The sequence below is a fragment of the Pituophis catenifer genome, unplaced genomic scaffold (genome assembly GCF_029215685.1).
Source record: "Pituophis catenifer annectens isolate HBS135680 unplaced genomic scaffold, rPitCat1.0.hap2 SCAF_2, whole genome shotgun sequence".
NCBI classification, from domain to species: Eukaryota; Metazoa; Chordata; class Lepidosauria; order Squamata; family Colubridae; genus Pituophis; species Pituophis catenifer.
In genome coordinates, this window is record NW_027256882.1 from 100,042,316 (window position 1) to 100,056,759 (window position 14,444).

The window sequence follows — 14,444 nt, forward strand, 5'->3', positions numbered from 1 at the left end:
GAAGGCAGAAGGGAGTGGGCTGCCGAGGCTGGAGGCAGAGTAGCGGCGGCGGCGGCAGCGGGGACCTCTGGGAAGGGAGTGTTCTGGCTGCTGCAAAGTTAACCTGCCGCTGTTGCTTTAGGCGTGAGAGGAAGCGGCGCAGGGGCGATAAGGAAGGCGGCCAGCTGAGCGCAGCCAGATAAGGGGGCGCCGAGCGGTTCGCTGCGGCAGCGCTGGAGAAGCGAGCGGGCAGGAGGCGAGAGCGCATGCAGCAGGGCTCCGGCTCCGCTCCGGCGGCGCACAATGGACGACGAAAGGTTGGTGCGGTGCGCTCTTTCTTTCTTTCTTTTTTGTTGCTTGCGTCGGTCGGTAGGGGTGGGCGCGTGGGCGCGTGAGCCTGGCGGAAGATGTCGCCGGCCGGATTCGCTAGCATCCCCCGAAAGTTGGCTGCGGTAACCTCCAAGCGACGCCGTTTATTTGCGTCTGTTTCTGGGTCGCGGGCCCCGGAGGTTGCTCCGCCGCCGCCCCTTGTTGGGAGACGCTGCCTCTAGTGAATCTTCTCCCTTTATTAGGGGAGAGGCGGTGCCGTTTGCGCTGGGTGACTTTTTATTTTTTTTTATTTATTTTTTTAAAAATCACGGGTTCATTCATCGCGAATCTCTTTCATCAGTTTTACAAACCCCCTTACACACACACACAAACACACACATACACACACTTCCTGTCTCCGGTGGCCCTTCTTTGAAAGTGTCTCCTTCTCTCCCTTCCGTTCCTCTGGCGAGCCTCGACGCGCAATTTCTAGGGTCTCCTTCGAAAGCGGTAGTCATTTTGGCAAGCCGATTCCTTTCCGGCGGGGCAAACTTCGTGCTCCGAGTTTTAATACGCTCGTCGGAAAGATGGTGAGGTGAGGAGTGTATGTGCTTGCGTGTATGGGTGTGTTTGACCTGCGGGTGAACATCCCGGGCGTTAAGAGACAAGAGCAGTGATTAGATTCGGTCCTGCCGATTCGTGCAAGAACTCCGCTTTCCCTTTTGCCTCTGTTCCCCCCCCCCTCCACCCCGCCTTCTTTCCACCGTTCTGCAATTCGCTTTTTAATCCACACATACAAGCCTGCTTAGTTGCTTGCCACAGCAATTAAACATAGGTGAAAGGTTAAATTGTTTGGGTTTTTAATGAATCTCAACTGCAGGAAATATGTGTGAGTGGGTGCCTTTGCCGTTGCTATGGGAACATTTTTGTACAGCTACACCGGGGAGATTCACACAATCTGCTCTCTTAGTGTGGGATGCTGCTGCTCTTTGAGAGTTATGGTGGTAGTTGTTGACTGAATAATAGCTCCGAAGTGGGAAGCAGTTTTGTATATACGAATTCCCAAGAGAAGCTTCTATATGATCCATTGGAGAGTAATATCCTAATATTTAACCATAATGCTAATTTATGACAAAAATACACTGTGTATCACAGTGAGGGTTCTTGCTTTGCACACTACTCAAGGATAGCAAATTATGCAATTCATTACCTAAGTAAAAAGCTGAACTCTGGTTTCCAGCTGAGTGCCAAATGATGTTTTCAAAAACATTGTAATCTGTAATTTTTCTATTGTTTTTGATGTTTGGCGTTTCTTTGATGTTTATTTGAAATCTTCTTAACCTGCCTGTTTTTAAGAAATCTGAGAAAAGTATAATATGTTTACAAAGATATTATTGCAAACACAAAGCTGACACTAGTTATGACTTGTAAGATGCCAGGTGAAGACGCGTTAACATCTAATAAAAAGATGACTAACTTATATCAGAATGCATGAATTTTGGGGCCCAAGGCCAGAGTTATGAACTCAGAACTAAATCTAGAAGGTTGCCAGGGCCAGAACAATGACTAAATTTGATGTAATTTATGCTTACGTTTAATTACAATTAAATTTAATGAAGTGCTGTTCTTATGATGAACAGTACTTCATTAAATTCATTTGCCTGTATTTAACGTGCCCTGTCACGTTGCATTTTTGGAGGATCTGAAGTCTGAAGGATCCATTTAAAACTTTTGGGTCTGTATGCAATTGTGGGAACTTACGTTACAGTGCTATTAAATACTCAAGGTGTATGAAATAAGATGAGAAATTGTATTATTTCCTAGTAATCAAATTAGAAAAGTTCTTTCCTCTCAATGTGGGAGAATTCAGATTGATGACACAGTGGCCATTCCTACCCAATACAAACTCAAATCTTGCTCTCTTGGAGAAAACAGGATATGTCAAGCACTTCCTTTTTACATTGTTAACCGGACTTGTTCTGGAAAAAATAACACAGAGAGACCCCTGTAGAGTAAGGTAGAATAGCAACTGCTTGCCTTTGCTATTGTTAGTATGGGAAAATGCTGCTATTCAAGTTATTTTAATGCTTGGGAATTAGCTCTATTAAAGTGGGTGAGACATGCCCTCTTTTTCTCGCTTTCTGTGGCCTGGTTCACTAAGCCAAAAGGAGAGAGAAAATGTTTTGGGTTCAGTATATTTTTCAAACCTACACTTTTTTTACTTATAGTTTGTGACAAGGTACAGTGTGCGAACCCAATCAGTTGTGGTTTATTTGGCAAACTTATCTATAGTATTAAAACTATGGTTTGGCACAGGAGTAAGCAATATTTAGAATTTCAAAAGCATATAATTAGGATACAGTTAATCCTCGATTTACAACCATTCATTTAGTGACAGTTTGAAGTTACAACAGCACTGAAAATGTGATTTATGAGTAGTTTTCACGTTTACAAGCATTGCAGCATCTCCTTGATCACGTGATCAAAATTCAGGTGCTTGGCAAACTGGCATGTATTTGTGATAGTTACACTGTCCCGGGAACATGTGCTCACCATTTGTAACCTCCTCAGCCAGTTTCTGACAAGCAAAGTCAGTGGGAAGCCAGCTTCGCTTAACAACCGCATGATTCATGAACAAATGCAGTCATTTGCTTAACAACTATGACAAAAAAAGGTTGTAAAATGGGTCACAACTCATTAACAACTGTCTTGTTTGGATCAGAAATTTTGGGCTCAATTATGGTCTTAATCTGAGGACTATCTGTATTCATGAGACAGCTGTAGTCTATATAGCCATCACAAAATTCCCACTTAACAGAAGAGCCAATGTGGTATATTGGTTAAAGCACCAGGGTAGAAACGGGGGAACTGAGGGCTAGTCTTTCCCTAGGCACAGAGCCAGCTGGATGACCCTGTGTCAATTGGTCTCTCTCAGCCCTAGGAAGGAGGCAGCGACAAGCCACTTACAAAAAAAATATTGCCAAGAAAGTGACAGGGACTTGCTTGGACAATTTCCAGGAATCAAAATTGACTCAAGGGCCTGTGCGCACATACAGAAGGCAAACTGGCATCCTAAAGTGATCACTCTCAAAGAACAATTAAACATTAAAATGAACAATGATAGCTAGGTTGAACCATGCTTAAAAACCCCTAAAAGCTTTTGTGAAATGACAGGTTGAGGATTTCGGGTCCTGCTTCTGAGTCGGGAAGGGTGTTTATATTTATGGAATGATCTTCTCTGGAAATCAGATTGACCACACACATTGGCTTTCCCTAAGCTTTTAAAAATCAAATTGTTTTGGAGATCCTAAGGAGGAAGAAACTATCCCACTGATTTGTTCTTTGATTCATTTTATTTTATAATTTTAAATTTTATAGTGATTTTGTTAACTGTAAGTTTACAGTATTGTTTTCACATGGCTTTTGTTAACTGCTGAAAGTTGAAATAGTGGCAGGGATAAATCTACCGGTAATAAATCAATAAAAACCAAATAAGTATTTTAGAACAAGCAGTAATTTGACAGTTATACCATAGTTAACTAAATACATAATTAACATGAAACAATAGGCATGTGGGCACATAAAGAAAAAGCAGTTCTCTACTTCTCCCCATAACCTCAAAATCAAATTCAAATAGCTAAATGGATTGCTGATTTCAGTGATTAAAATAACCTTTTGCATTAGAATGATAACATTCATTTCTTTGAAAGTACAATAGAGGATAATCGTGTTTTAATCTGATAACTAAAAAACAGGTTCCTGTCAAATTCCGTTATGAAAGGAAATCCATACTTTGGGTATCAGAACTGGGGAATGGGGAAGAATCTTATTGTCCACTCATTTTTTTGTAGCTAGTGGCACTTTGAACGTACTCCTTCCAAAACTGGCAGGAAGAGCTACTGTATATAAATGGGCAGCAAACCCTATACTCATTTGGGAATTAAAATGTTATCATTATTTCTATGACTGGCAAGGTAAAACTATATAAACAGTCAGCAAACCACTTACTTATTTACACTGATGATGTTACCTGGTTGGGTAATGAAATGTCTGTAAGCAACAACCAAGCTGAGAATGCCACAGTTCAACCCTGAGCTACAGATATTCTTTTCTCTTGAAGTTTAATATCCTGATTATTTGACCTGGGTAGAGATTAGAGTGTATTGGAAATGTCCTTTCTCTCTCCCCCCCCCCCCCAATAACTCCTTGCCTTAGGAGCCTGTAGGTCATATTCACCGACTGGCTTTTCTGGTTTTGGTGGAATTGCTTTCTTATCCTGGCATTTACTTTACTGACTGAGGACAATTACTATAGCATGTTGCACCTGATTTTATATTAGCCTGCAGGTAGGGATAGATGACTTGTCCTCTAGCATTCACATTTTAAAATTCAAATAACATATTTTGTAATAAAAAAAGCATTATTAGGATACAAAAAACGGTTGCCCTCCAATATAACTTGACCTAGATGGACAAATGCTTGCAATTTTTACGGCAAGATATAGAATGGCTTGCCATTGCTTTCTTCCAGGATAACCAGGAGTGGGTGGGTGGTTTTATTTTTGTTTTTTACTCTAACAACTCTGTATTATCGTATTATTAATGCATCTTATTTTGAGTGCCCTATATGTCCATATATTGTTTTTTAGTGAAGCCACTTCTATAGCATTTGAGTAATTCCAAATGGGTTTTTTTTTTTCTAAAATGTTTTGGAAGAACTGAAAGAAGCTTGGCTAGAGAAGAAAGAACACACTTTTGTTTAATTTATCTGTTTTTTCTCCCTTGCCCATTATGCGTAATTCTTTTTTTTTTTACTAAATGGACATGTATGTGACTGCTGCTCTCATTCTGGAGGGGAACATATTCCATTATAGATAATATGATATAGATATAAATCTACATTTAATCAGTTCATGGCAAGAATCCTGAGCTTGTAGAAGGGTAATCCACTCTGGCTTCTACCATTTCATATTACTCTGATCTGACATTCTAGTGGAGTGTTTCTTCACATGGTTTATTCCAATAGAAGGTATGCATGGCATGTAGATTGTTTTAACACATCTGCTATCCTTGGAATGTGTTTAATAGCTATACACGCATAGATTCTATTCTTCATTGAATTTTCTGTTGATTATGCATTATGTAGTATAAAGTATATTTTAATGTTGTCATAAATATTGGCAGGTTCCCTGATTTTCAGTGTTGAAAGCAAGTTAATTTTGCTTCTGGCAGTTTGGAAAACTGACCAGTGCCTAAAGCTGAGATTTTTTCCTTTTCTGGTAATTAAGAATATATTGTGACTATTAGTGAATGCAGGAAAAAGAAACAACAACCACAGTCTCTTCATTTTTAATGAAAGCATTTTTAAAATTATTTAATGTACTTTAAATTTATTTATTAGATGCGTATCCTACCTTTTGTTCAGCAGCTCAGAGTGGTAACAGTAGCACTGGGGGAAAGATCTTCAGATTTAGATTTAAAAAAAATAATGATGTCTTCTCTAAATCTTTTTTAATCTATCTTTTCAGCAGCTTTGTTTTGGTTTTGCAATCAGTTTTTCCTGTCAGTCTCTTTGTATGTTTCTTGATTAGCAACTGATTAACTGAATTATACCAGTTAATCAGTTATATATTCCAATTAAAGGCAAAGTCATTAATATAACATGTATCGTTTACAGATTAATTCTATGATTTTAGCAAGATCTAGGACCTAACCTATTAAGAATCTCTTAAGAGAATGCAAAGCACCTACTGGTAGAAGCACATACTGCTTTTTCTACATACCCAAATAACACAACAGAGTACTCATAACTGTGAATTTCCCTTGATTGTTAGGATTTGTTTGCTAAAGCTTTCCAGTCTATGATTATCTAATGTCTGGGATATGTTTATTGTCATCCCACGTTACAATATCCCCAAAAAACATACATTTTCCATTGTTTTTTAGTCATGTTAGTTTGTTCAGGAGGAAGAAATCTGAAAAATTGTTGTAAGGTGGTATTTCTATTAGAGCTGATTAAATCATACAATGCCAAGAAACCTTTCAAGTTCTTCAGAAGTACATATAAAAGGAGAGGGGAGACTAATGCTATAGAAAGCCCTGTTTTTCCATTGGAGTGCTCAATTTCCCCTTGGTGCAATTAAATGTAGTTAAAAGGCAAATCTTAAAAAATATTAACAAGAGAAAGGGGCGGGGGAAGTTTGACCCAGCCAAGCATATATTACTAGTAGTTGAGAAGTATTAATGTCCTTGTGGTTTTAGACTGAAACAAAAAGAAAGCAGAAAGAAGGAAGGACAAGACTGTTAAGACTCAAAAAAATCCAACTACCCCAAAGCAGAAAACTTTCTTTTGTGGCTCGTGGGAAAAAAAGTTTACTAAAATGTATAAAAGCTTCTGGCCTTCATTCTGGATCTAATCATTTTAAATAAACAATAATACAATAAACCTTTGATTTAATGGACAATCTGTGCTAGATCAAAATTTTGTCCAAATTTCAGTCTGTAATACTATTCAAACAATGGATAAAGTCTGTTGTTTGGTGGATTGGTGTCCGTTTATTTTCAAAAAGTTATTAGTTTTTATCAGTAAAACAGACTATTTCAGGTAAGAGCATGTTTTGTCTTAACAGACATTTTAGTTTCTTTCCATTAGTCCATTATTATATTAGTGTTTATTTCTGAGTTTGGGAACTGAATGCTTCTCTTTGTTTTTTAAGTCCATTTCTAAAACAGCAGTGGTTTTGGTACACTATAATTTTTAATTCAAGTTATGGTTTTATTCTACTCCATTTCTTGTTATGAGCCTTGAATGCACTGTTAGAAAAGTATTTGAAGTATTTGGTTCTTTCTTTTACTTGATTTGAAATTCACATGGGCAGTATTTTGATTTGCTCGCTGCTATCATTTTTATATTTCCAAAAACATATTGAGAAAAAAATAAATCCTAATTAAGCCTAGGTGCCTATAATCTCACAGCATATGGGGATTTTGCAGGAGATGAGATTGTCAGAATCCTGCAAGTTCTGGACTATTTTAAAATTGGGTTATAGGAGGATTGGTACTTGTTAGCAGGAAAAATGTCTGACTGCTGTCGTAGTCAAGGCAAGGATAGGCAACTATTTTGTGGCAGCCATGAGCTATCTTTTAGTTAGTATTTTTTCTGCCTACATTGTTTTATGATGGAGTACATCATAAAAGAGTGTGAGGCTGATTTTTTTCAAACTTTTTATATGGTGTGTGTGGGAGTCTTGGTTCTTGTTTTTTAACAGTTGAAGCTTAAATCTTAAAATACTGGAATAATATTCAAATGATGGACCACCACGCTGCCAATTTTCAATGTTATCCAATTGCATTTCAGTAGTGTTTGTGAGCTGCAGATTGATTGAGATTAAATGCTTCTACTCCAAAAAGAGGCATATTTCTATTTTAATACCCTTTGTAGCATTGCTTCAAATAAGCCTTGGGGTGAAAAAGTGAATTGTACTGTAGTCGGCAATGGAACTGAGCATCCATTATGAACTCGGCAGTACATACATTAGGGCTGTCTCCATTCCTGAGATTACAAATAGTAAAGCATAATTTATTTTTTCCATTATTTCTTTTTGTATTTTCTTCTTATTTTTGTAGACTGTGGATTCCTGCTGGGTAGATCATGGACATAGGGTGGAGTCTATGAATTCCAATCCCACTAAAAAAAATCTCCTTGCTTTGTTAGGAAATGGTTATACTCTGTAAATCATTTCTTTTTTACCCATTAGGTGCTACACTTTGATAGGGAATTATGAGAATTGTGGGCTCAGAAAATATGTTGCTATCGAAATAGAACAAACTGCTTCACAATTAGTGTTCCAAAAAATTAAAAATATAGTGATCATATTGTACTTGGCATTTCTTATTTTAGAACTCATCCTCATTTGCTTCCTTCCAATTAGTTCATCTGTTCAGTTCTCTTTCATTTTATTCATGACCCACGAGAAGCTGTTGGGTTTGTTATGGACAAAGCAGCACACATTTAAAGTATGTTTACATTTGCACCACATAAACTGAATCCAAGTTCCTGGCATTGAAATGGTCACAATTAATTACAGGTAGTCCTTGATTTACGACCATAATTGAGCCCCAAATTCATGTTGCTAAGCAAGGGAGTTATTAAGTTTTGCCCCATGTTATGACCTTTCTTGACCCAGTTGTTAAGTGAATCACTGCAGTTGTTAAGTTAGTAACACAGTTGTTAAGTGACTCTGACTTTCCCATTGACTTTGCTTGTCAGAAAGTTGCAAAATGAGATCACGTAAGCCCAGGACAGTGCATAATTACATGCCAGTTGCCCAATGTCTGAATTTTGATCATGTGATCATGGGGATGCTGCAACGGTCATAAGTGTGAAAACCAGTCGTAAGTCATTTTTTTCAGTGCTGTTGTAACTTTGAACAATCACTAAACCGACTGTTGTAAGCCGAGGACTACCTGTAATGAGCAAACCTGTTAAGGAGATCCGTTTGAAGAAAAAACTTTTGCATGTTAGCTTTACTAAAACTTTTGGTCTAATTGGAAGGGTGTTTTACTTGCCCTTCAGGGAAGTGCTATAAATAACCTGAAAGCACATAAACGTAACTTTAAAGCTTTCAAAACATGAATTGGGGAGAAAGAGCTGTTTTTCTATCTAAGTGGTAACATTTTCCCCACTTTTCTGAACAAGCAAAATGTTCAGTTAGGCCCTACTGAAATATGTCCCATTTCTTCTCATGTTTGGGACCTGTGTATCAGTTGCTTTTGGACCAATAGCTGTAATTTTGCTTTTAAAATTCTACTGAAATTTTGCACTCAGCTCTTTGAACATCTTGTCTACCTTTGTTATTGGTGTTGCCTCACCAGCAAATAAGAGCCAAGTTGGTCTACTTATTATAAAGTGCTGGCCTAAAAACCACAAGGGTATGAGTTCTAATCCTGCCTTAGCAGTGGTGGGTTGCTACCGGTTCGCACTGGATCGTGCGAACCGGTAGCGGTGGTGGCGGGAGGCTCTGCCCACTTGCCCGGATGCTTCTGTGCATGCGCAGAAGCGCCACATGTGCACATGAGCACGCATGCGCACACGAGCGAACAGGTAGCAATGGAATATTATGCGCCTTATGCATGAAAAATCGGCTGGATGACCTTAGGCCAGTCACTGTCTCAGCCCAGTTCACTCCACAGGGTTGTTGTGGGGAAAATAAAAAGAGGAAGGAATATTAGGTAACTTTGCTAGCTTGAATTACTTATAAAAATAATAAAGGCTGGAAACAAACAAGGAAGCCAACAAATAAATGAATGCCTCTTTTCTAAAGGTTTGAATGTCCAGTTGCACTTTCTTTTTCCCTCTAATAAACCATGATTTTATTTGCCATTGCTTGCCATCCCTTTTTTCTCCAGTCCAAGACAAGACAATCATTCTAATCCTACCAGCCTAAGCATATAAAAACCACCTTGATTGCTTTTTTCCCCATCCACTGAAGAAAACTCCATTGTGGGGCATTTTGCCTGGTAGCCTGTGCTAATGCATTGCACAAACCTAGGAAGGGTGAAGGGTGAGGGTTGGGAGATGCTGTAGAAGTTACCTGATTGCCAGACTGTTTTCTCTGGTTAAGGAGAAGCCCTGAAGGGAATGCCTGTTTTTCTGTTGAGCCTGTGGGAATTGAATACATTTAGTCCTTGACTTACAACAGTTTATTTATCGACAGTCCAAAGTTACAGCGGCACCAGAAAAAGTGACTTATAACTGTTTTTTACACCCAGTGCAGCATCCCCATGGTCAGGTGATCAAAATTTGGATGCTTGGCAGCTGACTCACAATCATCATGGTTGCAGTGTCCAGGGGTCATGTGATCCCCTTTTGCGACTTTAAAGTCAACGGGGAAGCCAGATTCACTTAACTGTATTATTAACTTAATAACTGCAGGGATTCACTTAACAACTGGCAAAAGTTGTAAAACGGGGCAAAATTCAACTAAGGAATGTTTTACTTAGCAACAGAAATTTTGGGCACAATTGTGGTTGTAAGTCGAGGACTACCTGTATTGGAGGAGGGACACACCCCGTGGGATTATTTGCAGGGGAGACAAGTTTTGGAGAGCATGTGAAGTTGGATCTGAAAACTTCTGGCTGGATACGAAAGAGGGCAGAAAGCAATTGCTTTCCTTAAAAAAAAAAAACCCAGAGAAACAGCAGGAAGGGTTCCAGTATCTTGTATACATAAGCAAAATCACCCAGTTCTCAGCCTCTATTGATGGTGGCTAAGGGCCCAGTTTAAAAGTGAAAGCTGTCTTTGTGAGATGCTACGTGGGTAGGTTTGCTGCTTCCCCAGGCTCATGAGGCGGCTCTCTTTAGGGAATGGTTCAATTAGCCTTCTGTCTTTTCAGGAAGCAGTTTACCTACAGCTAAATTGGCCAGTGCTGTCAGTGAATGTGTTTTTTGTTTTATTTTGATGGAACTGGTTTGGCAAGTTTCTGTGTTTGTTTCTGGCCTGAGTGTAAGTAGAAATGGCCTTGCCATTATTAACAGATGCTTTCGGATTAGGTAGTACATTCATGCCAGTAGTCCTCTCCATTTGACCTTGAGAGTGTACTGAAATATTGGGAAACAATGTATGAACTGCTTTTTTTTATATCCGTAAATAAAGTGCTGAATATTTTATTTCAGGTTGTGGCTGCAGAGTGATTGTTCTTAACTGTATTGCCATTCAAATTTGGGGATCCTGGTTTCATACACTGGATGTGGGTATTTCATGGGGAAAAACAAAAACATTTCCTAATAGTGTGTTTTTTTGCCAGGTGCAATAAATAGATCAGTTGTAATTCCAGTGGCTCTGACTTTCTACTTTTTAATCCAGATGTCATACTGTATTTACCAAAAAGGATAATGACTTCATTTTCCCCAAGATTTAGGTAGAAAAACTGATCTGCCTTCATTACCTTATTCTTAGTATATCTAAGAGTCAGAGAGTTAAATACATAGCTTTCCACGTGAATATTTTTTAAAAAGTTACACATACATGTGCATAGTTCTTTAAAACCTCATGTGTGCTATTCACAAATGCTTGTGTTGCTTAAGCAAAGAATTTGTGCATGTGTTCTGAGCACATATTTCACATAGTTACATCAAAAGCATTCACTTTGGCATAGTTGAGATATTAAAATAGGATTCCAATTACACTAGGCAGACATAGTATGGACAGCTGGTTGTGTAAGCTAAACACTTGCGATCACTTATAACGTGATAACAAATGAGATACTGATTTCATGTTAATTTTTTAGGTCATATTTTATCTTAGATCTTGAAAATTAAAAGGAAGTGTTTACTTGCTTTTCTTTCTTGTCTTTAGCATCAAGAGGTGCCCCCAAACACCTGAGGCAGATGGAGATAAGGATCAGCGGACAGTGACCATCAATCCTTGTCATATGGGAAAGGCATTCAAAGTCATGAATGAATTAAGGAGGTACTTCTTCATGTTCAATTTGCCTCTCTGTGCAATTATTAGATGCTGGCTGGAATTGGAGGCATCTAACTTGTAGAACGCTTTGTTCAATTCAAGCATGATCTTCAAATAGGTTGCTGTACTTTATATGAAGTTCTTCATTTGGATCGCCCAAATTGTATGGTGCTTCACAATAGACACAATCGCTAGTGCTGTTGTACAAAACAACAGGGTTGTTTAAACAATTTGTTGGACATTGTACCTTAGCAATATAAATATATTTATTTATTCTATTATAAACAGTAGATTTGCTTGAGTCGACAACCTAACTTTGGGAATCTACAAACCAGGACTTACTTCGTTTTTACAGGGCCCTGATAGCCTCCTATGCCTTCCGTCTCTGCTACTGGATTTTCTTCCTTCCCCACTTCCATCTCGCTAACCACATATTTGCTTCTTCTCTTTTTTCCCTGTAGCTAGTTTGATGTTGGTTGTAATAAACTACAGAACCCTAGCAAAAGGGGCAGGGAGATGCTCATCTAGAATGCAACATGATGGCAGGAACAGATTTCTCAGGTGCTGAAAGGATGTGGGGGCTGTTGTGGACAGCAGCAAGCACTGACGTGGCTCAGGAGGATCTTACGTCTGACTAGGAAAATTCAAACAGTAGGACAAAAAAAAAAAATCAAACAAAGGACAGAAACTCTATAGCACTGCTTTCCATTCCGAGATAATGCAGTTAAACTTCAATAGTGTACAATTGAAAAGAGCAGGCAAGATAATTTGGCCAATAATGCCAAGGTAGGTACTCTACAGCAATCACAGGTGGCTGCCTTTATAGTAAAGTGCAGTATGTAGAATGTAGAACCATTGTAGAATGGTACTAACTGAATTGCTACATATTGTCCAAGAAAATGGCCAGGACATGGATCTAGTCCTTTCCAGAGGTACCTCTGTTGCATTCCTTGACTGTGTCACCCACAGAACCATTATCCTATGAGTTCACATAAAAATCAGGAATCTAACTCCCATACTTTTTAATAATATGTTTTTTAAAGAAACTTTGTTAGTAGGAAAAAGTATTACTGGGCTCCTGTTTTGTTTTTTTGCCCCGAGAGACTAACATAGCTCTCTTCCTACAATGAGTTCACAGACGTGCAGCTAAAATGTTTTAACAGCTCATCATCGGCCATTACTTATTGATACACAGACCTTGCTTTATAACACCACAGCCATGCCATGAACACACGGAAAAGCATTCACATGTCCTGTTTAGGAAGGCGCCAGTCCTGAGTGAATTACCTTGCCCGTGTCCCTTGGTAGCAAGTAGCTTTTGCCTCTTCTTTGCTGGCATAGCACATGAAAGGCTGGAAGACTGTGGATTGTTTGGTACAAAGCAGATTAGTATGATAAAATACTAGATTATTCTATTTGTAACTTAATGCTATGGGGGATAATGGGAAAAGACTGACAGCTTTCCTGTTAGGAAGAACTAATAATATAGGCTGCCTATGACGCCCTTCTAAACAAGTTACATTGCAGCTGCCCTGAAATCCCTCTCATTTCTTCCCTTTCCTGCTTACCGCTGATTTATTCTCACTGCTGTTGTTTCTGCTGCCGCTGCTAAGCCATTGCAGAATTAAGGTTTGGCATTTGTTGAATACTTTAAAGTGGTAGGTGACAGCTGATTGCCAAAGCAGGGTTATGTCGAAAAGGTGTTGAGGGGCCACTGAATCAGTGTAGGGACAGGAAAAAGAGAAAAGCCCGTCTGCCTCCAGTAACATTCTTTAAGAAAGGGATATACTGTACCCATGAAAAGAGGAAGAGTCTTAGCTGGCGAGACTTGATGCTACCATCTGCCCATAGAGTTTGGGATTCCTTAGTGCTGCTGACATTAAAAGTCAGCTGCAATCTGGAGTCTTCCCTGTCAAGCTAGTCCAAGAATGGATGGTTGATTTGACCTGCCATTTTGTTAGCTCTGGAGCTGGAAAATTCAGACATCATTAAATGATGTTTACTTATTGATTATTCTGATCTGTTAATGTTTGCTAATCCCCAGATGAGCCCACTCAAATACATGTATATGAAACAAGTTTTGATTTTTTTAGTGAACATTTGAGCCTTTATGTAGATATTTATTTGTTTGTTTGTTTGTTTGTTTGTTTAGATTTATATGCCGCCCTTTCTCCAAGAGGACTCAGGGCGGCTCACAACAATAAAGCAGAAAAATAAAACAAAAACTCTGGGTTAAAAATTACACATAAAAACCCTAAAATCAATTAAAATCCATTTAAAAAACCCCCATCAGTCCAGGCTGGCCAGGCTGAATAGCCACGTTTTTAGTTTGCGGTGGAAAGAGTGAAGGTCGGGGGCCATCTGGAGCTCCAGGGGGAGCTGATTCCAGAGGGTAGGTGCACCCACAGAGAAAGCCCGCTCCTTAGGGGTTGCCAGCCGACACTGTCTGGTTGACGGCACCCCGAGTAAGTCCTCTCTGTGGGAACGCACTGGGCGATGGGGAGCTGTTGCTGGCCGCAGAAGGTCCGCCAAATACCCCGGTCCTAAGCCATGTAGGGCTTTATAGGTAATCACTAGCACCTTGAATCTCACACGGAGGGCAACCGGTAACCAATGCAGGTCGCGCAGGAGGGTTGTAACATGAGAGCGTCAGGACACTCCCATCACTACCCGCGCGGCCACATTCTGCACCA

The 14,444-nt window shown here is 39.3% G+C and overlaps 1 protein-coding gene across 2 annotated transcripts in view; it reads left to right on the forward strand.

Annotated features, from left to right (window-relative positions):
• Positions 1 to 233: 233 nt before the first annotated feature.
• KLHL3 (kelch like family member 3) overlaps positions 234 to 14,444 on the forward strand; it is a 51,853-nt gene continuing 37,642 nt past the window's right edge. Inside the window, exons 1-2 of one of the 2 annotated variants that reach the window (XM_070937279.1) lie at positions 234 to 296; positions 11,644 to 11,757. In XM_070937279.1, coding sequence (XP_070793380.1) covers positions 283 to 296; positions 11,644 to 11,757 — 128 coding nt within the window. In that variant the 5' untranslated portion in view covers positions 234 to 282. Of the gene's footprint in view, positions 297 to 809; positions 884 to 11,643; positions 11,758 to 14,444 lie in introns of those variants that run through there. The other variant, XM_070937280.1, reaches the window with a different exon arrangement.